This window comes from Chenopodium quinoa, unplaced genomic scaffold, assembly GCF_001683475.1.
Source record: "Chenopodium quinoa cultivar QQ74 unplaced genomic scaffold, ASM168347v1, whole genome shotgun sequence".
In the NCBI taxonomy this organism is placed as follows: Eukaryota; Viridiplantae; Streptophyta; class Magnoliopsida; order Caryophyllales; family Amaranthaceae; genus Chenopodium; species Chenopodium quinoa.
Genome location: NW_018745410.1, coordinates 1,174,779 through 1,201,089, shown reverse-complemented (window position 1 = coordinate 1,201,089; position 26,311 = coordinate 1,174,779). Strand labels below are relative to the sequence as shown.

At 37.3% G+C, this 26,311-nt stretch overlaps 2 protein-coding genes across 2 annotated transcripts; one reads left to right on the top strand and one right to left on the bottom strand.

The window, feature by feature from the left end:
- Positions 1 to 225: 225 nt before the first annotated feature.
- Positions 226 to 3,238, top strand: LOC110713183 (zinc finger BED domain-containing protein RICESLEEPER 1-like). The gene is made up of 5 exons (XM_021891648.1): positions 226 to 248; positions 654 to 864; positions 1,993 to 2,324; positions 2,417 to 2,723; positions 2,837 to 3,238. Exons 2-5 carry the CDS (start codon positions 654 to 656, stop codon positions 2,974 to 2,976), a joined length of 990 nt encoding a protein of 329 aa, XP_021747340.1. The 5' UTR covers positions 226 to 248; the 3' UTR covers positions 2,977 to 3,238.
- A 10,505-nt stretch (positions 3,239 to 13,743) lies between these two features.
- Positions 13,744 to 14,328, bottom strand: LOC110713182. Its single transcript, XM_021891647.1, has one exon. It carries the CDS (start codon positions 14,326 to 14,328, stop codon positions 13,744 to 13,746), a length of 585 nt encoding a protein of 194 aa, XP_021747339.1.
- Positions 14,329 to 26,311: the final 11,983 nt, after the last annotated feature.

The window sequence follows — 26,311 nt, the reverse complement described above, 5'->3', positions numbered from 1 at the left end:
GTTTCAGGTCGGGTCAACCCGAACCCAACCCGCTTAACTTAAAACCCTAATTTTAAAATATGGGCCAAGCCCAAATTATCTAACCCTAATTCCCTCTTTCTCTCGCCTCTTTCTTTCACTCAAACTCTCTCTCTTCTCAGTTTCTCTCTCTTCTCTCCTCTCCTCTCTTTTCTCTCTCTAACTCTTGAAGATTGAAATAAAAATGCTTAAACCTTGAATATTGAAGCTTCATCTCAAACATTCTGAAGGTAATAATCCTATTATTCTATTTTTTATGAGTTTGTTTGCTCATGAGTCATTTGTTTATGCAATTTCCTTGATTTGGTTATGCAATTTTCAGATTTCTTTGATTTTTTAATGCGATTTTTTGCTATTATGGTTTATGTATGCTTTGTTTATGTGATTTAATCATTTAATGTTGTTCGTTTGTTATTTTCTTACTCTGCAATTTCTTTCGAAGATTTGATTTGTTATTTACTTATTTTGCGATTATTTGCGATTTGTTTATGCGATTTTTTGCCCTGATTTGATTTTCTTACTCTGCAATTTCATGAGTTTCATTCTTTATGTCATGAATCATGAGTTTATACTTCTGTTTTTCATGTTTTATCTTTTATGCCATGAGTGTAATTCTTTTTTTAATTTATTCACAGATGGCTAATAGCCCTAATCCTGATGAACCCATTGATCTTCCGGATTCTGATTCAGATGATGAAGTTTCTGATTCTCATCAAACGGAATCAAAGAAGAAAACCTCTAATGTCACCTCGCTAAATAAGCTTGGAATTCATTTCAAGCGCCAACGAAAGCTCACTTCAGATGTGTGGGCAAATTTTGAATTCCTTGATAAACCTGACGAACAAGGTAATCATTTGCAAGTGTAAAAAATGTGGGCAGAAATATAATGCTGAAAGTAGGCAAGGAACTGGTAATTTAAAACGCCACATTAAGAAATGTAAAAAAAGGACCTTTAAAGATGTGGGTCAGATCATTATTGATTCAAGCAGTTCTGGTTCTATGATGAATAGGGTTCCTACAATTGATTATGATATTGTTCGTGAGATGTTGTCTATTGCTGTGGTGAAACATGATTTTCCTTTTCAGTTTGCTGAATATAGTGCTGTTAGGAAGTTGATCAATTACATAAATCCTGATGTTAAACTTGTGTCTCGAAATACTTTGAAGGCTGATGTTCTGAAAATGTTTAAGAGGGAAAAAGATAAACTTAAGGAGGAGTTGAGTGTAGTTAAGGGTAGGATTTCTCTTACATCTGATTGTTGGACTTCAATTACTACTGATGGTTACATGTCTTTGACTGCCCATTTTGTTGATAATCAATGGAATTTGCAAAAAAAAATTCTGAACTTTCGTTTTTTGCCTCCACCTCACACCAGTGTCCATATGTCTGACCATGTCTATGATTTTCTTAAAGAGTGGGGTATCCAAAAGAAAATCATGTGTATTACTCTTGATAATGCTTCCTCTAATGATGTGTTTGCTGATGTAATTAAAAATGAACTTGATTTGGTATGTGGGGGGGGGGGGATTATTTCCATGTGAGGTGTTGTGCACATATCTTAAATTTAATTGTGCAAGATGGGTTAAAAGAAATTAATGAGGCTGTTGTTAAGGTGAGAGAAACTGTGAAGTATTGTAAAGGGTCTCAGGCTAGAAAGCAACGTTTTTTGACTTGTGTGGCACATGTTGAACTAGACTCAAGTAGAGGATTGAGACAAGATGTCCCTACTAGATGGAATTCAACTTATTTGATGTTAGAGAATGTTTTGTACTACAAAAAAGCTTTTCTTCATTTTCAAAAGTTTGATGCCAATTACATTCATTGTCCAACAAATGAGGAGTGGGGGAGAATAGAGAAGTTATTTAGATTTTTGAAGGTCTTTTTTGATGTGACAAATGTTTTTTCGGGTACTAATTATCCTACTGCTAATGTATACTTCCCAAATGTGCTGAAAATCCGTTTACTCTTGAAAGAGGAGCTTGAAAATTCTGATAACTTCATGCATAAGATGGCAGCAAGAATGAATGAGAAATTTGCTAAATATTGGACCAAATTTAGCATAATCATGGCTGTGGCTGTTATTTTAGACCCTCGATTTAAGTATGAGTTTGTGGAGTGGGCTTTTAAGAAGGTGTATGGGGAAATAGAGGGTACTAATGAGTTGGTGAAGTTCAAGGAAAGGTTGGATTATTTATATGGTGCTTATGTGACTGAGGCTTCCACAACAACACCACGAACAAGGCGCCGTTCTTCTAGACAGCCTAATGAAGAGCAAGTTGATGTTGCTTCTGATTCTTTTATGATGGTAACTGTGAACACTTGCTTTTTGTTTGATAATCAGCTTTAAATTCTGTTTTTTGTATGCTTTATTGTAATTTTTGTTTAAACATCTTTTAGGACTTTGATAACTTCTCTTCTAGAAAATCATATGTTGCTGCTAAATCTGACTTGCAAATCTACTTGGAAGAGCCATTGATTCCTCGTGCAACCAACATTAATATTCTATATCATTGGAAAACAAATGTTGTGAGGTATCCAATTCTTTCAAAGATGGCAAGGGACATCCTTGCAATCCCTATTTCAACAGTAGCTTCAGAATCTGCCTTCAGTACTGGTGGTCGAGTTTTGGACTGCTATAGAAGCTCTTTGAAACCAAACACAGCAGAAGCTATCATTTGCCTCAAAGATTGGACTTTTGGTGAAGGTATGAAAATAGTTTATGTATTTAAAATTACAATTTTTTTTGTTTCTTTTTTGTACTATTTTATTTATGCTTAAGGCTGAAATTAACTTTTGTATGTATTCTTTTGGTTGTAGCTAATATGGATCCGCAATTGCAAGATTTATGTGGAAAAATCATGGCCATGAAAGTCAACGATGATGTGGGGGATACTCCCAGCCCCAGCCCTCCACAAAGTGCACCAGAAAGTCCTGCTGTCATGGAGAGTCAAACCTGATTATGTTGTTAATTTCTTCTAAAATTAGTTGATGAAACTATTACTGTTATTTTGGACATGTATTTGGTTTTCTAGTTGAACTTTTATTTGCCTACTTGGAAGTATTTTGGACATGTAACTCTTGGAAATATTTTGGACTTGTTGGCTAGCTACTTTTCAAGTTTTAGTTGTTGTTGTGAGTGTATGAAACTATGAAGTATGGACAATGCACTAATGCAGCAGGATTTTCTTGAATTATGTTGTTAAGTTATGTTTGCTTGAATTATGTGTTGAATTTGAAGTCTTGAATACTTTAATCTTACAGGTTAAAGAAATTAGTCAAATTACAGGTTAAAAAAATTACAGTATAAAGAAATTAGTAAATTACAGGTTTTTATTTTATTTTTTTTTTAATTAAAAAAAATCAGATTTAGGCGGGTCGGGTTCAGGTCGACCCGTTTATAATCAGGTCGGGTTCAGGTTGGTTATTTTGACCTGTTTAAGTAAACAGGTCGGGTTCAGGTTGGGGGGTCCTGACCCGTTTATGTAAACAGGTCGACCTGAACCCGACCCGACCCGACCTGTTTGCCAGCCCTAGAAAATACTTATGACGATTTTTTAAATTTCTTAAAGTATCCTCATAGGTCGATCCAGTATGGCTCTAAACCAATACCTGTGCAAATGATTTATATCCTCATAGCACAAGAAACGGTGCTATAAATCATACTACACACTAATCTCTGATGGTCATCAATCGTCCACAAAATATGACCTTGATTAGGGATAATTTTCGATTAAAATATTCAATGTTCACTTAATAGGTGTTTCTTTATCCAAGCCATTGACTTGATACCCTATTTTGAATATTTATTAAAATCGAATGGACTCATTATTTAATTCTAAACCACAATTAAATAGTTTTGTGGAATATTTAGAAATATTTTATTCTACTATGAAACTTCACAATGTTTCATCTTATGATAAATGGTTTTTCCCAAATGTTTAAAGAGTAATACTCTTCATAAAACATTCATAGAAATCACACCCATATTTGATATGCTTGATTTCTTTCATGCAATTATGAATGTTGTCGTTCACTTATTGCAAAGGTTTAGTTAAAATTACTTTGCAAACCTTAGCATCTTCATTATCCACCATTTCCATAATAAGATGATAAAATTTTGTGAGTGTTAATGGATTACATGTGATTCAGGATTTATTGTCCAAGCAATGGCTCCCACTCATTTTCATGATTTGAGACCTTCTACTTGACAACCTACAATCATTAATGTTCAACAACGAACCTTTCCATTTAACATCTATCTTATTATTGCCTTTAAGGCAACAATATTCTCAACATATATTTTAGTAGACTCCCCGATGATGCCTTGCTTGGGTTTTACTCCAAGCGACTCACAATGATTTGGGATACCCTAATCACTTTTGATCATGGAAATTTTCCTTAAATTCCCGCACATTATACATGGATGCACATCCATGTTACCATTCTCAAGCCACGACACTTCTTGCCTCGTGCTTATAAATGGCTTCCTTGCTAAGGATCTAATCCTTGTTAAGGTTTGTGCTTGCAACATCAAAACTCAAATTATATTTGTTTCCATGCGTCAAGAACTCATCCAACTACTTATCTAAGTTCTTTGGATGTTCTTGACTATAATCTAATGATCTAATACTTAGATTAATGTCGATTGGTATTAAATACGTACTTCACATGCTCTAAGCATGTAAGTCATCTGACGATTCCATATCATAGCCTTACATGATGGATTTAATTCTAGAATGATTCTCAATTTTATTCCATTCATACGACATTTAGCTCATACAGTTACACTGAGTCTTGCCAAATTGTTCGTTGTATGATATGATTGAAAGTCTCTTACTAGAGTCTTTCTTGTTTGATTTAGTACTTAGCCTAGCTTATACTTAGTTCAAACATTTACTTAGCTTCATACATATGGGTCGAAAGCCTTTCAAAGTCTTTCATGTTTAACATGGTAATTTCTTTTACTCATTTAAACATTTAATTAAGTCTATACCATAGATCTTAATTCCCAACATGTACTAAGTATCGTCTTTAGCTCGGTCCATTGTCGAAATTACTTTCAAATATAAGCATTTAGCATTTGATAGTTGTTTCACAATAGAGTTCGTAAACATCTTATTGGACCATTACTTTTGCTCCCACTAAACTTCTTGTTCATCAGAATTTCTATGTTTCTACATAAGTCAATCCTCTTATTAACTTTATGAGAAAACACGTTCCAATTCCTTCATGCAATGCTTCCTTTAATCCCATGACGGATTCCATGTGCTTGCTTTCAAATCTAGCATTATTTAAATTTTCAAAACCCTTCGACTATTCCACAGTCACTTCCAAAATCCTATTTTGGGTAAGCGGTTTTTGTATCTATTTTGCCATATTTCATATGTGCAATTTTGCTAGATCAATCATGAAAAGAATTGAGCATTCCGATTGGTGAATGGGATTTTAAAATCAACTCCTTGATATTAATTATATCCTTTACAACCAATCTAGCTATGTATGCATATACAATTCCACATTTGTTAGTTTTCTCCTTAAAAACTTATTTGCAATCGATGGGTATTTCACCTTTCATGCAAATTAATCAAGTTTCAAACATGATTTTCAAACATGGAGTCTATTTCGGATTTTCATGGCTTTTAACCATTATTCGGAATTTGGATTTGTCGTAGCTATCTTACAAGACATTATTCCTTTACTATCTAATAGTAAGTAGTATGCTTGTAAGTCTTAGGTTTGTTTCTAACTTAATAGAAAATTTATAGGATTCAATCCAAGCCTTTGGTGAATTCTATACCTATACAGGGCATCAAACACTGAGTTTTAAGGCGCTTTCAAAGCCCTTTTATTATGTTGATCTTACTCCAACATCTTTAATGTTTTGTGAGTAATGAATTCTCTTTTAAGGCACTTGTAAAGTCCTTTTGAGTATTCTTGATCAAGCATTATCACGAAGTCCTTTAAGGTCTTCCGAGATTCTCAGTTCTAGTTTGTTGCTAAGATCGATGGTCATCGAGTTCATTTTCCTCCCACTTGTCGTTTTGGAAACGTGTTACTTTCCAGAAAGACACTACTTAGAGCAACAAACAATTTTTTTTTGTTCTCAATTGGGATGTGGAGGTAATACCCGTAGTCTCACTTGAATGCTTACAAAGAGACATGTATATTGTCTTTGGGTAAAAGTTCGTTGTGAAACAAACAGTTAGCTCCTACTTGAGCTATCTTAGTCTTTATTGAGCCATTCATCTCCCACTGAGTCACCTAGCTCCCACTGAGCTAGTGAACTCCCACTGAGACTAAGAGCCTTAGACATATACTTGAAAAGACTTTTAGAAGTTATTTCTATCCATAACTGAATATGGCGTCCTTTCTTAGCTTTGACACATTGTTTAGTGTAACATTAGTCATTTGTGCAAATCTTTAAGAACTTTATAGGAAGGGTTGTGAACCATCATTGTTTGAGTCATTTTCAAATGACACCGAGGTCTCCAAGAAGACACACTATGTTCTTTGTGGAGTTATTTATGAAAATTCCATTCATAACTTTGAGATAGTCACGCTTGGCTCAAGCAAACATCGCTCGATCTAATCTAGACATTTTGATATCTTGCCAAGTCGATTCTGTACTTCACCGAACTCTTGAGCTACTCAAGTCAATTTTGTTCACATTTGATGAATATAGCCATATCCTTTCAAATTCTTTGTGAAACGTTGAAGTAATGGACTCCTCTTTAGCCTTCGGAGTCAACTGTCTATACCAAGAACAATAGCTCTCTGTTTTGTCGGTTTCAACAAGTAAGACTTGCTTGTCTTGGAACGATTCCAAATCGAGCAACTATCAAGAGCCTATTTAATAGAGCCTTGAGTACGTTCTTGTCGATGTGACATTGCTAAAGATGTTTGGAACGCAAATCAAGCCCATGACTTGAACTTAGTGAGTTTATCATGTTAGAGAAATGTTTGTTTATAATCAAGCATTCTTAACTCAACGCTTGGATAACCATCCCATTCAAATAAATCTCGCAACTATTGCTCATTACTTTGAATGTGAGTCTTTCCGTGTGTAAACGGATCAGATGCTGATTATGGAACATAATAACCATTACTTGTTCCAGCCTTTGGCTAAAAAGGTCTTTAAACAAAACATACGACCTTACAACTGATGTAGCTCTTCTTGCTTCATTCTAAGCTTGTAAGTCGATAACTTAGCTTAACTTCAATAGTTTGAGGTCACTATCATAGTGGAACACTCAAGCAGTATGATACTTGTGAAGATAACGATTTGCTAAGTTAACTACAATAACATGAACTCATGAGTTGAAATGAAATCTAATTCCTTTTCTTCGTTCCTTCTTTCCTATATTTCTTATCATACAATATCTCATAATCTTACTTTAAGAATCATTTCTTTAAGTACCTTGACTCTTATACTTTGTTAGGCATAATCAAGCACCTAGTGCGCCGTTAAACAAAGTTTCATCTTTTCCATTAATTCTTACTCGAATTACTACATCAATGAGTCCTACTCAATTGTGAGGCGAAAAGATACATTGGTTGTCAAACATTGACAATCTTGAGTTTGCAACTCAATACCTCATGTTTTATCAAAACTACCTAGTATTTTGAATACATGATGTCCAACCGTCCTTTCGAACTTAATTATAAAAGTCATTTATGAGAATTGTATTTTAGAAATGCTTTTCCTTTCTTTGAGAACTATTCTCAAGGATTTCCTTTACCAATCATGGAAACAATATTATTTGATTTAGAATACTATAAATATAAGTGCTAAGTATAACCATTTATTAAGAACATAATAAGTTTGAAATTTAATAGCATTCATGCAAACTTCAATCTTATTAAACGTCTTATTTACGCATAATAATTGTCCCTATTCGGCGAAAATAAGGCGATTCCAAGATCCGAAGAAACAAAGAGTGGTTAAGAATGCTTTGGCTTGTCTTAAACACTCAATCTTCTAGGGTAAGCATTTCCTTGCTAATGGCTCTAAGCCACTCTTGGTTAGACAATCGTCGCATCTAATGCATCTTTGACGATGTATCTCTTTTGCCACGGTATGTGAGGACTCCTCACTCATACCGATGAGTTAAACCAAAACCAACGTGCACACCCGGTGTGCCTTATGCCCCTTGGAGAAGTGATGGCACCTCGCTTTGGCGTAGCCTACCATCACTCTCGTTCGGTTAGTAAGTGTTGTTTTGGAAAGGCAAGTTTGACTCAATATTATTAGGGACCTAGGATTTCTATGTTGGTTGATTTAAGTGAACTTAACTAATCATCGCAACATCAAGAAAACCTAAACATGCATCTAACGAATAATTCACACACATATATATAAGCATAAAATATAAAGCGAAATTATAGATGCATATTGGCAACTAGCATGACCCCTTGAGATCTTCATATCTTCAAAAGGTCTTCATTTGTAATTCAAGGCTTTGTCTTCCAAGATACGCCGTCTTCAAGACTTAACCAAACTATGCAAAAAAACTAGAGTCTACAACTAGGAATGATCTAAATATTAAAGTACAAAAATACTTAACGGTGCGTAGACCGTATTTAGATTTAAAAAAAATACATAACGGCACGTAGTCCGTATTTTCTATCTTAGTCGGGTCCCACTAGTTGCCATTTCATAAAACCTGTGAGAGAGAATATATATTCCATTCATCCATTCACTATTTGTGAATGGCCCATGCAATTTACAAATTAAAACAAAATAAAATGCATTTAAACAACGCGCGCAATAGTAACTAATCTAGGTGGTTAATCCGATTAACACGCCTAATTAAAACTAGTCAAAGTTGTTTAACCGATTATATAATTTACGTCATTAATAATTGAAGCTCTCACTAAATTCCGCATTTCCTTAATTAATCTAATTAATTAAGTCGGTAGCACCCAAACTTGTCAAAATGAAATTTTGCCAATGCCGCTCAAAACCGAGGCCTAGCCTCCCAAAATTTTAATTAAAATAAACAAAATTAATTAAAATAAATAAAACGGCAAAATAAGCAACATCAAGCCTACTACGGCTAGCCACCTCACCGCACCAAGCATACACACACGCCAAGACCACGAACACACGGCCCACGGCACACGGCCGCGAGCTGCTGCCATGGCACAGCCGCGCGTGGCTGCTGCAGCCCGCACCTGCTGTCGCGCGTGTGCTGCTGCCTTGCGTGGCTGCTGCCGCTCGTGTGTCCGCAAGTAAGGCGGTGCTTCCACCTTGACAGCCACATATGGGCTGCTATGCAGCCCGGCTCGCCAAGGTGATGCAATGCCTCGTTTTGCGTGCTACGGCCTCGGGATTTGATCCTTTTTTCGCGAGACAACAATAATTAATTCTAAATTAATTTTAGAACTAATTTAGAGAGCAAAATAAAATTTTAAATAAGTCTAACTTAATTAAATTTTCAAAGTGCAAATAACCAAAATAATTCCAAGAACCATTCTTAATTAAATTGGTTTAGCTTGGTGCAACATAAAATTGAGGCAATTTCTCACTTTCAATTTAATCAATTTAAATTAAACTTGAGAATTTGACAAAGTAAAGGGAAGTTGGAAAAATATGAACTTTAATGTTCAAATGAAAATTCCAACATCTAAATTTTGTGAATCCTTGAAAATTATATCTTCCAACATGAATATAACCAAATTTCTATCACAAAAATCGAAACTTTATGTTTCCAGCAACTCAAAATGATTAAAACATCAAAGTTTAACCCAAAATAACATGGAATTTAGTGGTTTTTAAAGTTTCAATCACTTATCACAAATAAAGATTGAATCTTTAACACTTATGGAAGCCTCAAAATTAAAACTTTCACTCTAAAAAGCAATTAGTTTTGCAATTATGTGAAAATAAATCAACCTTTAAGCATCAAATACTACCAAGTAAGTGTGCTTTAAGGGGACATAAAATTGCAGAAAATAATGCAAATAATCAACCATATAATCAACTATTTATGCCATTAATATCAAGGTTAGAAAAGACTTAAAATTTTTCGTCAAAACCCCTCGAAAAAGGCATTTCTGGTCAGAATTTGGCTAAAATCACAGTCCCCTTTGGGAGTAAAAACCTTTCCAGAACACGTTTTCCACCCAAAATTCATTAGTTTTAGGCGAAAATCTGGGTCCTGGGCCAGAATCGACATTAAAAAACGGGATTAAAATAAATAAAACCGAGCTACTAATCTAATTAGCAACTTAAACCAGAAAATTAAGCCAAAATAAACCTTGAAAAACATGATTATAAAAATAAACGAGCGGGGCTCCGATACCGCTGTTGGGGTTTGGTGAGTCCGACTCACCGCGGAAACAAACCCCTACCCGAGGAACCACTCGCAATAATTAAAATCATAAAGCATAAATAAATAATCACAAAGAAAATATTACGAATCTTACCCTCGAAGCGAGCTTCGCCCAAAAACCGGGGCTCTTACTTGAAAGCTACGAGCACGTCAAGCGCCGCGCCTCCGACGCTATCCACCCACAAAAAGGCGAACACAACTTTAAGGTCTACTACCTGGGGGTTAGCGAGGTCCGACCAAAACCCGAGTGTTATATGAGTTTAAGAGTTCCCAAAATTATGGAATGCTCTTTTTAACTCCCACTCAAGCATCATTTCCAATGCCCAAAGTTGGGTATTTATAGGGAATGATGGGAGTATGAAAATCTCTCCCATCAATGTGGGACAATGAGATTTTCAAATTTTATTTTAAAGCTAAAATAAAATTATTAAGCAAGCTAGTAATAAATCAACAAGTGTCAAGCATACATGAGAGAGTAGGTGAGGACCACTTGGAGATGGGGACCAAACTTGCTCCCCACTCTCTCCCTCACCTTGTGCCACATGGCAATCCCACTTGCTCCCATATTCCAACCTTCCCCTTATTCACGGCCCTATGGCCCGAGCTAAGCCACGAGCCAAGCCCGAGCCTGGCCCGTACCAGCCCGCACCTAGCCCGCAGCCAGCCCGCACCTGCTGCTGCCGTGGCGTGGTGCGGCTGCTGCTGTGCCTAGCCGCGGCTGGCCGTGGCTGCCACCACGGTGCGCCAGCTCGTCTTGCCCCTAGCATTCGGATGCTCGGGGCACTCCGATGCTAGGGGTATTTTCGGGAATATTGTTGATTTATTATTATTTTGCGGGTCTCGTCTTTTATCATTTAGACTCGACTTCTGACGATCGGTTTCGACGCTCTGAGCTCGAATTACCGACGTCTAATTATTTAACACTCGGGCGACGAATTAATTTCTTCCGAATTAATTCGTCGAGTTGGTTCGCATATATTTGCTTGGGTGTGACCCGAAGGGTTCAGTCAAGATTAAGCTGTAATATTAATTATATTAATATTACTGATCGAAAGCGGCCTCCACCCAGGCATTCCGATCACTTGACCTTACTGAATATATTAGCTTTCTAATAATTCTGAACCCGCTATCAGAATAATACACTTGTTCGAAGGACACCAGTCCTTTCATAATCTGCGTCGGCCCTGGACAAACCTCCTGATCTGCAAAATCAAGGTTAAGAGCAGAAGCAATAATAGTGATCATGCCACCTATGGTGATGTTGCCGGACCCTGTGGCAACATCCTCTAGGTGGTCGACTAGCCAGGACCCTACATCTAAGGTCGTGCTACCCTCACTCAAGTGCCATAGGAAGTGAAGCTCCCTAGTGGACACTACACCCGAACTATCACCTCTAGCGAACGTCGTGTTCGCTATGGTGCGCTGTGACATTCTAAAGGCGGGGTGGATGATGGCCGTGGACTTATCGGTCCTAGTGTTGTAGTTGAATAGGCCGGTGATCTTTCTCCAAAACTCACTCCAATGGTTCCGTTAGTAGGCCACCCAAAAGCTTGGTTTACCCTCTTTATGGTAATGTTTTGTTGGGTGTTCATAAGTTGGAAGGTAATGCGGCGGGGGGTCTTATTGGTGTCACGTTGAACTTGAAGGGTAGAAAGGAACTCAAGAGTCAATCTCTTGTAAGTCGGGGCATGTAAGTCTAGCCAACTACCTAGGCCACATCCCTCGAATAGCATTCTAATGTCGTCCCCTACCCCCAAGGACTCGGCTACATCCTCATTGTAGAATTTGGTTGGCCTAATTCTCCTCCTACTAATTCTTAGGAAATTGTTCGCAAAGGTCGTGTTATGGAAGATTATTCCCATTGTATCCACTTGTGGTGGATCAACGGGGGGAGGAGGAGAAGGGTTGCGGTACCTAGCGTCCGTGTTTCTAGGTCGATTTCTTCTAGACATGGTCGGTCTTTGTGCAATGCAATTAAGCAAACCACAACCAAGTAATCAACACAACAAACACACAAGAGGCACTAAGTCCACTAAAACAACAACCAAAGCTTCAAACAAGGCCAACAAACACAACACAATCAAGTCAAGCTCTAAGTCTTCCACCTAAAACAAGCAAATCACCTAGAAACAAAGACCACTTCGATAATGCATCCACAACAATTCAACATCAATTTCTTGCACTAAAATCAAACAAACCAACACAACAATCCACCTAAACAAGCATGTTCTTCCTTCAGGAAAATTAATTTCTCAACCTTACTTACAAAAAATCCAATTCTCAAAACACACCAAAATTCATTCAAATTCAATAATGCTTGACAATTATCAGCTATCAATCACTCACAACCAATTGAAACAAACTTTCTCAAGCAATTTCATGCAAAAATTCAAAGAATTAAACATGAAATTAGTGAAAGGGAGGAACGATTATACCGAGCTTATCGTGGGTGTAAAACCCGCAAATGAACCTTTCTAACCTTCCTTTTGCTTGCTTGAGAGCCCTCCTTCAACCAATTGCTTCAAATTTCAATCCCAAAGAAACCCCCAAATTGATTTTTCAAGGTTAGGGTTTGAGTATTTTGGGTGATTTTTGGGTTTGAATGTGAGAAAAGGAGTAGTAGTTTGTGAATTTGTTGAAAAGGAGTGAAGATTTTGGAGAAATTTGTTGATTTTTGGTAAGAAATTGGGTGTTTGAGGGGATTTGAGTGAGTATGGAGGAGGAGGATAGGAGTTTTAGAGAGAGAGAGAGTGAGGTTTTTCGTGGGTGAGAATGAAGGTTTGTGATTTTTTTTTTTGTGTTTAAAAATCGTGCTGCTGACTGCCAAAATCGAGGCTGCACGGACGTGTCAAATTTGGCACGGACGTGCAATTTCGAGCAGAATTGGATGACATTCTGCCTGTTTTGGCACGGACGTGCTAAGGGTGTGCACATCCGTGCTGACTTTCACGTACGGACGTGCTGATTTTGGCACGTCCATGCTGAACTTCAAAGATTTATTTGCTCCAATTATGCTCGATTCTGCTTGGCCCTGCTTGCTTCCGCACGGACGTGCAGCATTAAGCATGTCCATGCAGACCTGATGCTGCACAAAACTTTTTTTTTTTTGTTTTTTTTTTAGTAATAGTAAGGCATAATAATAATAATAAAATTATTATTATCATCACCATTATTATTATGATTATTACTAAGCCTACTACTTCACATCCATGAATATTTTTCTTACTACTCTTTTCATCAATACCTACAAAAGATATTAAGAGAAAAGTTAGTAATAGTAAGAGTGATGGAAATAAAATAATATTTTATGAGAGAGAGAGAGAGTTGAGAAACTTGGGTTGCCTCCCGGAAGCGCTCTTTTAACGTCACTAGCTTGACGACATTGCGGGATCAATGAGAGTAGGGAACATCAAACTCATCAAGGTGAACAACCTTGGCTTCCTCATGCACAAAACCGTCAAAGTATGACTTGAGCCTTTGGCCATTCACTTTGAACGGTTCACAATTGTCATTTGAGATCTCAATCGCTCCGTATGGAAACACCTTCTTAACGGTGAAAGGCCCACTCCATCTTGACTTAAGCTTATCCGGAAACAACTTCAACTGGGAATTGAATAGTAGGACCTTGTCACCTTCTTTAAACTCCCTTTTGCTAATATGCTTGTCATGCCAAGCCTTGGTCTTTTCTTTGTAGATCCTTGCACTGTCATACGCATCCATTCTCAATTCTTCCAAGGCGTGGAGGTTAAGCAACCTCTTCTCACCGGCTCTTTGAAGGTCGAAATTCAATGTTTTGATAGCCCAATGAGCCCGATGCTCAAGTTCTACCGGCAAGTGGCATGACTTCCCATAAACAAGCTTGTATGGTGTGGTGCCAATAGGAGTTTTGAACGCGGTGCGATAGGCACATAGAGCATCATCAAGCTTTGTAGTCCAATCTTTTCTAGACCTATCCACCGTTTTCTCAAGAATCATTTTTACCTCCCGGTTTGAAATTTCAGCTTGACCACTTGTCTGGGGGTGGTAAGCTAATGACACCTTGTGCCTCACACCATATTTCTCAATGAGAGCTTAAAGGATCGCTTTGCAAAGTGTGAACCTCCATCACTAATCACAGCCCGGGGCACTCCAAACCTTAGCAAAATCTCTCTTTTGAAGAGCTTGACCACAACCTTAGCAATATTAGTAGGAGATGCAATCGCTTCCACCCACTTTGACACGTAATCGACGGCCAGTAGAATGAACTTGTTCCCAAAAGAGCTCGGGAAAGGCCCATGAAATCGATGCCCCATACATAAAAAATTTCAAGTTCAAGGATGTTGTTCAAAGGCATTTCATTTATTTTTGAAATATTACCGGTTCTTTGACACCGGTCACAAGATTTCACCACACCCCACACATCTTTGAACATTGTTGGCCAAAAGAAACCGCATTGCAATATTTTTGCCAAGGTCTTGTTAGCACTCATATGTCCTCCACAAGGTGAGGAGTGACACATTGTGATAACATCTTCAATTTCATTATCCGGAACACACCTTCTAAAAAGTCCATCAACACCTTGTTTGAAAAGCAAGGGGTCGTCCCAAAAGTATTGGCGAACATCATGAAGAAACTTCCTTTTTTGTTGATAAGAGAGGTCGGGAGGAAGAATAGAGAAAGAAAAGTAGTTTGCAATGTCCGCAAACCATGGTGCCAGTGCTTGGAGAATATCAAATAGTTGATCATCCGGGAATGAATCGTCGATTGGCAAGTTATCAAGATCACCTACAAAGATAGGCAACCATGAAAGATGATCGGCCACAACATTTTCGGCACCCTTCTTGTCTCTAATCTCAATATCATAGTCTTGTAAGAGCAAGACCCACCGTATCAACCTTGGCTTCGGTTCCTTCTTTGACAAGAGGTACTTCAAGGCCGAATGGTTAGTGAAGACTATGACTTTAGACCCCAAGAAGTAGGACCTATACTTCTCAATTGCATGAACAATGGCTAGAAACTCTTTTTCTGTGGTCGTGTAATTCCTTTGTGCATCATCCAATGTTTTGCTAGTGTAGTAGATAGCATGGAGCTTCTTATCCTTCCTTTGTCCAAGAACGGACCCAATGGCAAAATCCGAAGCATCACACATGAGCTCAAAAGGAAGCTCCCAATTAGGGGGTTGAATGATAGGAGCCAAAATCAATGCCTCCTTCAACCTATCAAATGCTAGCAAACAATCATTAGTAAACATAAAAGGGGCATCCTTTACCAACAATTAAGTGAGCGGCTTTGCGATATTTGAAAAACCCTTTATGAACCGGCGGTAAAAACACGCGTGTCCAAGAAAGCTCCTTATCCCCTTCACATTTGTAGGGGGTGGGAGGCGCTCATTGATCTCAATTTTGGCACGATAAACTTCAATGCCCCTACTAGAAATCACATGACCAAGAACAATGCCTTCCTCTACCATGAAATGACATTTCTCCCAATTCAAAATTAAGTTCACCTCTTGACATCTTATCAACACTTTAATCAAATTCGAAAGGCATATGTCAAAAGATGAACCAAAAACGGAAAAGTCATTCATAAATACTTCAATTGATGATTTAAGCATGTCGGAAAAAATAGACATCATACACCTTTGAAATATGGAAGGTGCATTACAAAGTCTAAATGGCATCCTTCGATAAGCAAAGGTGCCAAAAGGGCATGTGAATGCAGTTTTCTCTTGATCCTCGGGTTGGATTGGGATTTGAAAGAATCCCGAGTATCCATCCAAGAAACAATAGTGACTATGTGATGCTAGTCTTTCCAAAATTTGATCAATGAAGTGGAGTGGGAAGTAGTCTTTCCGGGTGGATTTATTCAATTTTCTATAATCAATACACATCCTCCACCCGGTGACCGACCTCGTAGAAATGGTCTCACCCTTATCATTCTTGATGATGGTCATGCCTCCTTTTTTAGGCACAACTTGAACCGGGCTAACCCACTTACTATCAGAGATAGGGTAGATTATGCCCGCTTCAAGAAGTTTTAAAACTTATTTTTTCACAACTTCCTTCATGTTTGGATTGAGCTTTCTTTGGTGCTCAATCGAGGAAGCATGATCATCATCAAGTAAAATCTTATGCATGCATATAGTAGGACTTATCCCCTTAATGTCATCAATTTTATACCCAATGACACCTCTATACTTCCTTAAAACGTCTAGGAGTTTCCCAAGAGAGGTATCATCAAGCTTAGCATTGACAATAACGGGATAACTCTTACTATCATCAAGAAAAGCATATTTAAGTAAAGGAGGAAGGGGTTTAAGTTTAACCTTATGAGGAGGAGTAGTCCTCTCCTCTTTTACCCCCACATTAAGAATTTCAACCTTCTTTTAATTGTGGACTAAAGGTTGGTTGAGAAAAAGATCATACCCCCTTGTTTCTTCACCTTCCTCAACTAAGCCTCCCGTTAGGATAGCTTGTAAAGGATCTCCTTCAAACAAATTCTCTTGGAACTTCTCTAAGTCCCTTTCTAATGTATCAACTCTATGAACTTCATCATACAATGGCTTTTTCAATGTTTGTGGGAATGAAAATGATATTTTCTCATCTCACACATTCAAGGTCAATCTTCCTTGCTTCATATCAATCACCACTCTCGTGGTGTTCAAAAACGGTCTTCCCAAGATTAGGGGCACCGTAGTATATTCTTCCATTTCCATTACCACAAAATCACATGGCACAAATACTCTTCCAACTTGAACCGGCACATCTTTAAGAATTCCCAAAGGTAGCCTAACCATGCGGTCGGCCAATTGTAAGGACATTCTTGTTGTCTTCAAGTCTCAAACTTTCAAACTTTTAGCAATAGAGTAGGGCATCAAGCTCACACTTGCCCCAAGATCACATAAAGCATCCATAGCTTCCATATCTCCAATCTTCACCGGTATTGCATTGCTACCGGGGTCACAAAGCTTTTGAGGAATCTTGTTTTGAATGATTGCACTCACCTCCTTAGGAAGGGAGATGGTTGCACTCTCTTTTAGCCTACTCTTGTTGGATAGAAGATCCTTCCAAAATTTTGCATATGTAGGCATTTGTGACATAGCATGAATAAAGGGGATGTTCAGTTGAAGTCCTCTCATGACTTCAAGAAAATTTGAGAATTTCTCATTCAATTTCTTTTCTACAATCCTATGAGGGAATGGAATGGGGGCTTTTCTACTCTTTCCTCATCTCCCTAATTTTCTTTTGTGACTCTCTCGTCACTCTTTTGTTGCTTCTCTTTCTCAACATCAACTATTTCATTTTCAAACTCATCTTCATTTCTCACCACAACTCCCCCTCATCTCTCTTTTGAGGCTTCTCTTCACTCATGACCGGCCCATCATAACCTCTCCCCGATCTCAAAGTAATGGCCTTAGCTTGTTTCTTTGGGTTCACCACCGTTGAGCTTGGGAAGTGACCGCTAGGATTGGAGGATGAACTTCCAACTTGTTGTGCTATTTGTGCCAATTAATTCTCAATTATCTTGTTGTGTGCTTGAAGTTGTTGGATGTTTGCTTGCATATCCGCATTGCTTCTTCCTTGTTGTGTAATGAAGGCCTCAAGCGCGGCTTCAAGGCTAGACTTTTGAGGAGGTGGAGGAGCGGGTTGGTTATATTGTTGCCTTTGTTGGTCTTGGTTGGGATGGCGATATGGAGCTTGTCGGTTTTGAGAGTGAGGTTGGTTGTAGTGGTTTTGGGATTGGTTTTGGCTTTGATTGTAGCTATTTTGTGGGGGCCCTTGGTTTTTTTGCTTCCATCCCGTACTTTGTTGGGGTTTCCAACTTTGATTGTAGGATTGGGGGTATGGCTCATTTCTTTTCCCAATTGCCGCCGCTTGCTCTTGGTTGGTTGAGTTGCAATAAGATAACATGTGATCATTTCCTCCACAAGTTTCACAAGACATGACTTGTTGTGAAGAAGAGCTTAGAGATGTAAGGGTGGCTTGATCTAGCTTATGAGATAGCATGTCAAACTTTGATTCAATAAGGTCTATTGCATTAAAATCGTGGATTCCGGCCTTCTTTGCTTGAGGTTGCCTTCTATCACCTCCGTATGCGTAGTGCTTTGCCACTTCTTCAATCATTTTGTATGCTTCATCCACCGATAGCTTTTTAAGGCTACCACCGGCCCCGTTATCAAGGTTGGCCCTTGAAGTAGGAGTAAGACCATCATAAAAGCTTTGAACAATGATCCATGATGTGAAACCATGGTGTGGGCATTTTCTAGTGTAGTCCTTGAAACGCTCCCAAGTTTCACTTAAAGTCTCATCAATCTCTTGGTTGAAATTGGTGATTTTCCTCCTTAGTTCGGCGGTCTTTTCGGGTGGACAATACTTTCCAAGGAAAGCTCTAGTGACTTCATCCCATGTGGTCAATGATCCCTCTTCTACCGTTCTCAACCAATGCTTTGCCTTGTCGCAGAGGGAGAATGAAACATATGCATATGAATGAACTCTTTCGTAATGTTTTTTTTCTTGATGGTGGTGCACAATTCGAGAAAGTTGTCCAAATGAGCAAAAGGACACTCATGAGAACTACCACCAAATTGATCACCTTGTATCATAGGGATGAGTTGAGGTGATAGCTCAAAACTGTTTGCATTAGTGGTGGGGAGACGTATGCCACTCCGAAGTGTGAAGGCATTGGGGTGGTCATAATCTCGTAGCAATGGTGTAGGAGGATTGTTATCACCCATGCTCTCTTCTTCGTTGGTTGAAAATATTTCTTCCGGATCCGAATCCGAATACACAATGGAGAACTCGGGTGTGCCCTGCAAAAGTCTCCTGACGTTTCTCAAAATCCTATTTAGATCCGGATCAACGGGAATAAGCGGTGATTTCTTACTCTTCCGTGTCATGCAAAGTCAAACAAAGCTAAGAAAAACGTTAGCAATGACTATCACAAGTTGAAAGCACAAATATACAAAAATAAATAAGAAAAATTATGATACAAATACACACACTTAGACTCATTCAATAATAATACATTCAATGTGACTTTGCCTCCCCGGCAACGGCGCCAAAATTTGATAGGCCGTCGTCAAGCCTACCAAAGATAAAGTCCTATCTTGGTCTCACTAGCTAATAGCAAGGGTAAGAAAGGGTCGAACACAAGAGAGGCGTTGAATCAACCACCGAAATACTACCGCATAAATAAGCTAAATGAAGTCAAAATTGGTTTGGTTTTATGTAACAAGTACTAGTTCAAGTCAACTAAATCTAGGGGGAGGTTAACAATATTTAGAGGATTCTATGGCTCGGGTTATACCACTCAACTTCATCGCAAATCACAATTAGCATGCACAAACAAGGTAAAATACGGGATAAAATAGGGGAAATCATCTAATGCACCCAACTACTCTCTCAAGCTAAAGGGATTACTTGAATCATGAATACAACCTTCTCTCGTGGTTACAAAGCATAAAGCAAGTGTTAAAGCATAATCACGATGATATAAACATTCCCTTGACTAGAAATTCCTATTCTCATGGAATTTCAAGTCAATCAAGCATAAGGGAGCTAACTCAAGTTCATCTCTCGATCCTTTGTTGAGAAAGCTTGGATAATAGTTCTAGCAATGGCCATATACAAGAACTAAGCAATTAAACCACTTAAGCTCGACTAATTAACACCCAACAATTACCAATTTAGCACATGCAACAAGTAATTAGTGACTACATTGAGGGAAATACCCAAACCCTAGGAAATTAGACTACTCACAATCCATGGAGATTAAAGCAATTACGGATTTCAAATAATTCATGAGCACAATTAAACTAAGAATTAAGCTAATTTACAATCTAAGCATACAAGGATTAAGCAAGTAATTACCAACAAAGCAAGAAGAAATAGGAGAAAAGAGTGAGAAATAATTACTAAAAAGCTTCAACTTTGATTAACAATGGTGGAACTTGTCTTCAACAATGATTGAGATTGAAATTTTCAAGCTAACAATTAAGATCTAACTAATGATTTGAGAGTATTTTTGTTTCTACAATTACAAACTAAGAGGAAGCACTAAAAATTTGGCTGCCGTACAAATGAGCAAAGGGGGGTATTTATATGACCCCCAAATAAAAAGGACGGAGAAAACAAGAGTCGGGCACGGCTACAAGTACGCACGGACGTGATGCCTAAGTAGCACGGACGTGCCACCCTAAGCACGACCATGCAGAGTCAGAGGGGGTGAATCAGTTTGCTACTGACTTGGCCAGGAATTACTGCACGGACGTGCAAAATACGACACGGACATGCAGCCTTGAAGTGCAGGATCAGCTTGAAACTGATTTGGGCCAAGTGAACTGCATGGACGTGCTGGCTGATTTGCACGGACGTTCTGAAGTCTTGCACGGCCGTGCAAGATCAGGCAGAAGCACTGATCTGCTTGAGCACCCCTGCACGGTCGTGCAGGACACGGCACGGCCGTGCAGGGTCTTCTAGGCCCTTCTCTTCACATTTTCTTTGGTTTTGCTCCTTTGTCACGGATTCTAACCTTGGTTTATCATCCATATGTTTCAAATGATCATCTTTGGACCTAAAAACTCAACAAAATCACTAACAACCAGTGAAGCAAGGGATACACAAAAATTGAACGAAAATAGGATAGAAGTGAACCAAGATGCTAATATATCGAGTAAACAAGGTCCAAAATCACCCTAAAATCATATCAAATAACAAGTTATCAAATATTAAATCAAACAATTAAATTAAATAATTGAAATAGGATTTGGGACCAAACCCTCATAAATTATCAACCTTTCACGTCGAGGGCGAAGGCAACTTCGAACTTGGCTAGATGTGTCTAGAGCTTGTGAATGCGGTATGATGTATTTTGAAAAGGGCTAGGCTTAGAAAATGAATAGAGAGGGAATAAGCTTTAGCTTAGAGAGAGAAGAGAGATGATTGTTGGTGATCAAGCTTGTTAATGATTGAAAAGGAGATATATGACCTCTATTTCTCCAACCCTTAAAAGACGGAAGTTGAGAAAGATTAGGATTTTAGCAAAACCTTGGAAAGTGAATAGTAACTTCAAAAGGAATAGTAATGTTCCGAATTTGTCCTTGTTTTTTTTTTCTTTTTTTTTCGAAATTTCCCTTGCATTTAGTCTTTCTTTTTCCTATTTTTCTGCTCCAGCGTTCATTTCTGCCATTACCTTTCTCTCTCCTCTGAACCGAACTTTCTCACTCCATATTTCCTTTATCTCATTCTCCTCCATTGAAGGAACTTCTATGCTTTCCCCTCCATTATTGAAGCAGCTTGCGAGGTAATTTGTTTTTCCAATTATCTCCTCTATTTCATTTCATTGTCTTTATCCAATCTTCTTTCATTTTGATTTTTTGACAGAGTTGAACTCTTCATGGATGCGCCTTTTGAGCTTGCTCCTTCATTGTTTTAAAGCTGCTTCTGAGTTCAGAATTTTTTCTAAAATATGTACATTAGTTAGGTTCATAATTTAGTTTATATGTGTGGGATGAATTGGGTTATTTTTGTCTTGCATGCGTCAACTCCAACCTCTTAATTTCACAGATTATCTATAATTTGGTAGAAAAATCACTATTACGCTATTCTCAATTTCAAGCTTGCATGCAGATTCAAAGACTCTTCCTTCTTTCTCTCTCCTCCATGGGTTCACCTTCTCAAGCATCTCTTCGATCTCCTTGAAAAGCAGCTTAAAGGTATCAATTAATTCAATAAAATAAAATCGAATTTCTACAATTATTCTGTTGAATTTGTATTTTTCTGAATTTTTATGCGATTTTTTTGTTTGGTGATTTTTCAGATCTTTGCAAATATCCAGCTTACAGGTATCAATTAATTCAATAAAATAAAATCGTATTTCTTCAATTATTCTGTTGAATTTGTATTTCTGAATATTTATGCAATTTATTTTTTGTTTGGTGATTATTCAAATCTTTGCAAACATCCAGTTGATGGGTTTTCAGCAGGTTTATCAGAGGAAAACAATTTGTTTGAATGGAGGGTCACTATTATTGGTCGTCCTGATATTATGTAGTAAGATTTTTACTCTTATTAATTTTAATTTATTTTCTGAATTGATTTTGTTGAATTTCATTTTCTGGTTTTATGTATGATTTATTTGTTGATTACGATTATTGGGGATGGATTTTTAAATACCAAAAAAAATTGTAAAATAGAATTGTGTGAGAATATAATTTTGCCTTTAATTTCATGTAATGTTTTATTGGGAGATTTATGATTGTTAATAATAGGTACTACACCAAATTGGATTTTCTATTGCTGCTAATTGAGATAATTTAGGATTTATTTGTGTATTAGTATTGTTGTTTTTCATGCCACTCTCAATGTCTAAGCTCCGTCTTTTACCTTTCTTTGTGATTTTTTATTTGGATTTTTGTTTATTTACTCCTAATTTTCTCCCTTTGCTCCAAAAAAAATAATTCTAATTAGTCGTTTAATCTGCATGCAAGTTTTGTTAGTCAATCCACATTTGATTATATTTTGCCATGATTCAGTGAAAAAATGATATATGCAATTGTTTTTATATAGTCAATCAGCAAGAGATAGTTTTGTTGTATCAAAGATTTTGTCAACTCGATAGAACTGCCAAAGGTTTTATTTCATCCGACGAATTTATGTCTGTGCCAGAGTTCGCGATGAACCCTTAAGCTCAGGTATTGAGTGTCTTAATTTTGAGATCATGCTTGGGTTGCTGTTATAAATTAACCGTTGATTAGGAATTTTTGACGAATTGAATATATGAATTTGTGGTGTGTCTCTATGCTGAGGTTGCTGAAGATGGTTGATGGTTTAAAGTTTAAGGATTTTGTGGTGTGTCTCTATGTAGAGGTTGCTAATTATGCTTTTGTTGTGGTGTGACAGACTTGTGATAGAATATGGATCCACATGAAATTGCCCCCCTTTATTCGAAATTACACTTACAAGAAGTCTTTATTTTATTCTTTTTCTTGCTCCAGCGTTCATTCTTGCTATTATTTTTTCTCTCTCATCTGAATCTAATTCTCACTCTTCATTCAGCCTTTCTTTTACCCTTTTTCCTGCTCCAACGTTCATTCTTGGTATTATTTTTTCTCTCAAAGTCAAAAGATTCAGCTGCTTAGTAATCACTTCATAGGTAGCAGTATGTTTTCTTCAATTTTACTCTTTAAATTGCCAATTTGTTTGATCTTAATAATTTAATTTGATTGCTGATTTTTGCTTCAATTTGTTTTTAATTTTTGTTGATCGTTTATGTTTTTTACTTTGCTTGCATGTTAGTTGATGTTGTTCCTTTGAATTTGATTTAGATAATGAGTTATATAAAACTTGATCGGGTACATACCCTTAGGATTCATTGGATTGTGGGAAGCCTGGATCTACTATATCTAAAAAGACATGTTTCGGTACCATGTTGAGAGAGTAAGTTTTGTGTTTGGAATTGGATTCATGTTCATCTATCTTTTGAGTTAAAATGATAGAATGTTTGTAGAACGGACTGAAAACTTAAGAAGTAGAATGCAATAAGAAGAGAAGGGCAAAATGGTTTTACTGGGTTTATTTTTGGTTGATGAAAGCTAAATTTTTTATCTTTAGTTGATTGGATTGTCTGCCTGGTTGTTTGTTTTTTTTTTATTTTTATTTTTTTAAAAGTTCATTCATTGGTTCTTTTACATTATCTTGGAAATTACGTGTAGATATGTGATCTATCTTCTGTGAGTGAAATCAAGTCTGTCATGGAAAATTTGCTTCACTGGAGACCCTCTTCACATTTTGGTAAATGAACTAGGATTTCTTTCATTACACTATTACCTTTTCATTTTACCTTCATATGACTCTTAATGCTCCCTGTCTAATAATCTAATTTGCTTAACTGCTACATGTCAATGATGCTGGCATTCTTGACATGTAAATTTTATCAAGCCAAGGGTAAATTTTATGCTTTTTCTGGTAAATAAAAATGCTACTATACTCATTATAGTTGCATTGCTAATAAGACTTTTCAATTTATATCCTTTCAGCTCTGAGCTAAATTTTTCTGTAAACGTATTGGGAATTTATGCCATGACAGAGTCAATGTATCTCAAATGAAATAAAACCACATCTAGATACCAAAATCAAACAAACAAAACTTTATAATTTGATGTTTTTTTTTCCAATTTAATTGTCGTGTGCTGAATTCCATAATTAGAGCTGTAATGTAGCAAACTATTTATTTCCTCCCAATGTTTTTTTTTTCATAATTAGAGCAGTCATATACTGACCCATCTACTGTGGAGAAAGGGCTTGGAAGACAAGCAACACTGGAACAACTTTCTCAAGGTCTTGATGAGTTGTCATCCGACTTTTTTGTAAGGCTTAAACTACTTGTTTGGCATTTTGACAGTCATTCAAATGGTCGGTGTGATAAACAAAAAATTATAGCAATGTAGAGTATCCAAAATGAAATTCCAATTGTTAAAATCATAGGCTTTCTGAAAGTCCACTTTGACGGAACACCTAGGGTAGGGGTACTCCCTATGAGAATTCCTTAGTAACTCCTGAGATAGAAAAATGTTGTCCATTAAACTTCCGCAAGGAATGAAGGCTATTTATGATGGATCAATCAAAATAAACTCACCAAGAAAACCTATTAGCTATGAGCTTAGTGAGGCACTTAGTAATAGTGTTAAAACATGAAATGAGTTTGTAATTACTTGGCTTTGTGGCATTAGGGATCTTAGGAACTTTAGCAATAACGGTATATACAACCTCCCTAAGCAAACTGCCAGAGTTTAAGAAGGAAAGGATAACATCCTATACAGCTTCTCCTACTCCTGCTTGAATCAACATATTGGGTTGAAGCAATTAGCAACTATAGACCTAATTCAAAATGGAAACTTTAATTCCCTTCCTTCTCTTCTATCAGCAGCACCCTTTGAAAGTGAAAGTAGCCTTTCAATCCTCTAGCAGTATCTCACCTGTGGATTTGAATCTCTAAATTCACCAGAGGAATTTGGTTTAAATTTAAATAGCTTTAATCTTGTTATTATTCATGAAGGAATTGTGTCTTCGATAAGTGCAATTACTAAATATATAAAGGATCACTATTATGGAGATAATAAGTTCGTTCTTTTGGGTCGTCATCATCTGTTGCTAGACTATGAGAGATGATCTTTGGGCTAGTCCAATGGTCCAAAGCCCGCTAGAATGGATCCTATGAGGCCACACACAAGGGTATTGGGTTAAGCAAGTTAGAGACCCATTAATGGGCCTCATGAGCATTTAACTAATCATGAAAAGGATTGGGCTAATGTAGTTTGATTAGAATTAAGAATTGGGCTTTTGACATAGGCTTTTATTTAGAGATGAGATCTATAAATAAGATCTATGCCTAGGGTTGCATGCAAGCAGTCATAATTCACAAACAGTGTATTTTGACATCAAGGAAACCAATCTCAAAATCCCTAATTCCCTCTCAAACTCATTGTTCTCTTTCCTCCCCCCTTTGGACTCACAACCGGCCACCCTTGGTGGCGCGTGTGGCGGTTCGTGGTTGGTTCGTTGTTCTCTCTTCTTCGTAGAAGGTCAATTGAAGGGTTCAATTGCAACTAACTAGCATTAGTGAAGAAATTAATCCATGCCAGTGGACCAAGTAGAGGAATCACGCTTAAGGTTCTTTATCTCCCATTGTTCTTGCTCGATTGCACGTGGAATCACGCTTCAAAGAAACAATTATATGTTCTTTATGTGTTATGCATTAGATCTTGGGATTAGGTACTATATGAATGTGATTCATGTTTATTCCGCAATTAGTACCTATAAACTCATACAGTGGTATCAGTTAGCCTATTGCATTTATGCATATTGACAATAAATCTTTGATGTCCACAAATTTTAATTCAATTAAGTGGGAGAATAATTTAATTATGGGTCAATTATTATTTTTAATTGTGATTTAACATATAGAATCGTTAAATTTGATT

What these genes read in the sequence shown, in the direction of transcription:
- LOC110713183 (XM_021891648.1), top strand. Translation starts at nt 654, where the DNA reads ATGGCTAATAGCCCTAATCCTGATGAACCCATTGATCTTCCGGATTCT. An exon ending in TGATAAACCTGACGAACAAG is followed by an intron (nt 865 to 1,992) that starts GTAATCATTTGC and finishes TACTCTTGAAAG; the next exon opens with AGGAGCTTGAAAATTCTGAT. An exon ending in AGATTGGACTTTTGGTGAAG is followed by an intron (nt 2,724 to 2,836) that starts GTATGAAAATAG and finishes TTTTGGTTGTAG; the next exon opens with CTAATATGGATCCGCAATTG.
- LOC110713182 (XM_021891647.1), bottom strand. Translation starts at nt 14,328, where the DNA reads ATGATTCTTGAGAAAACGGTGGATAGGTCTAGAAAAGATTGGACTACA.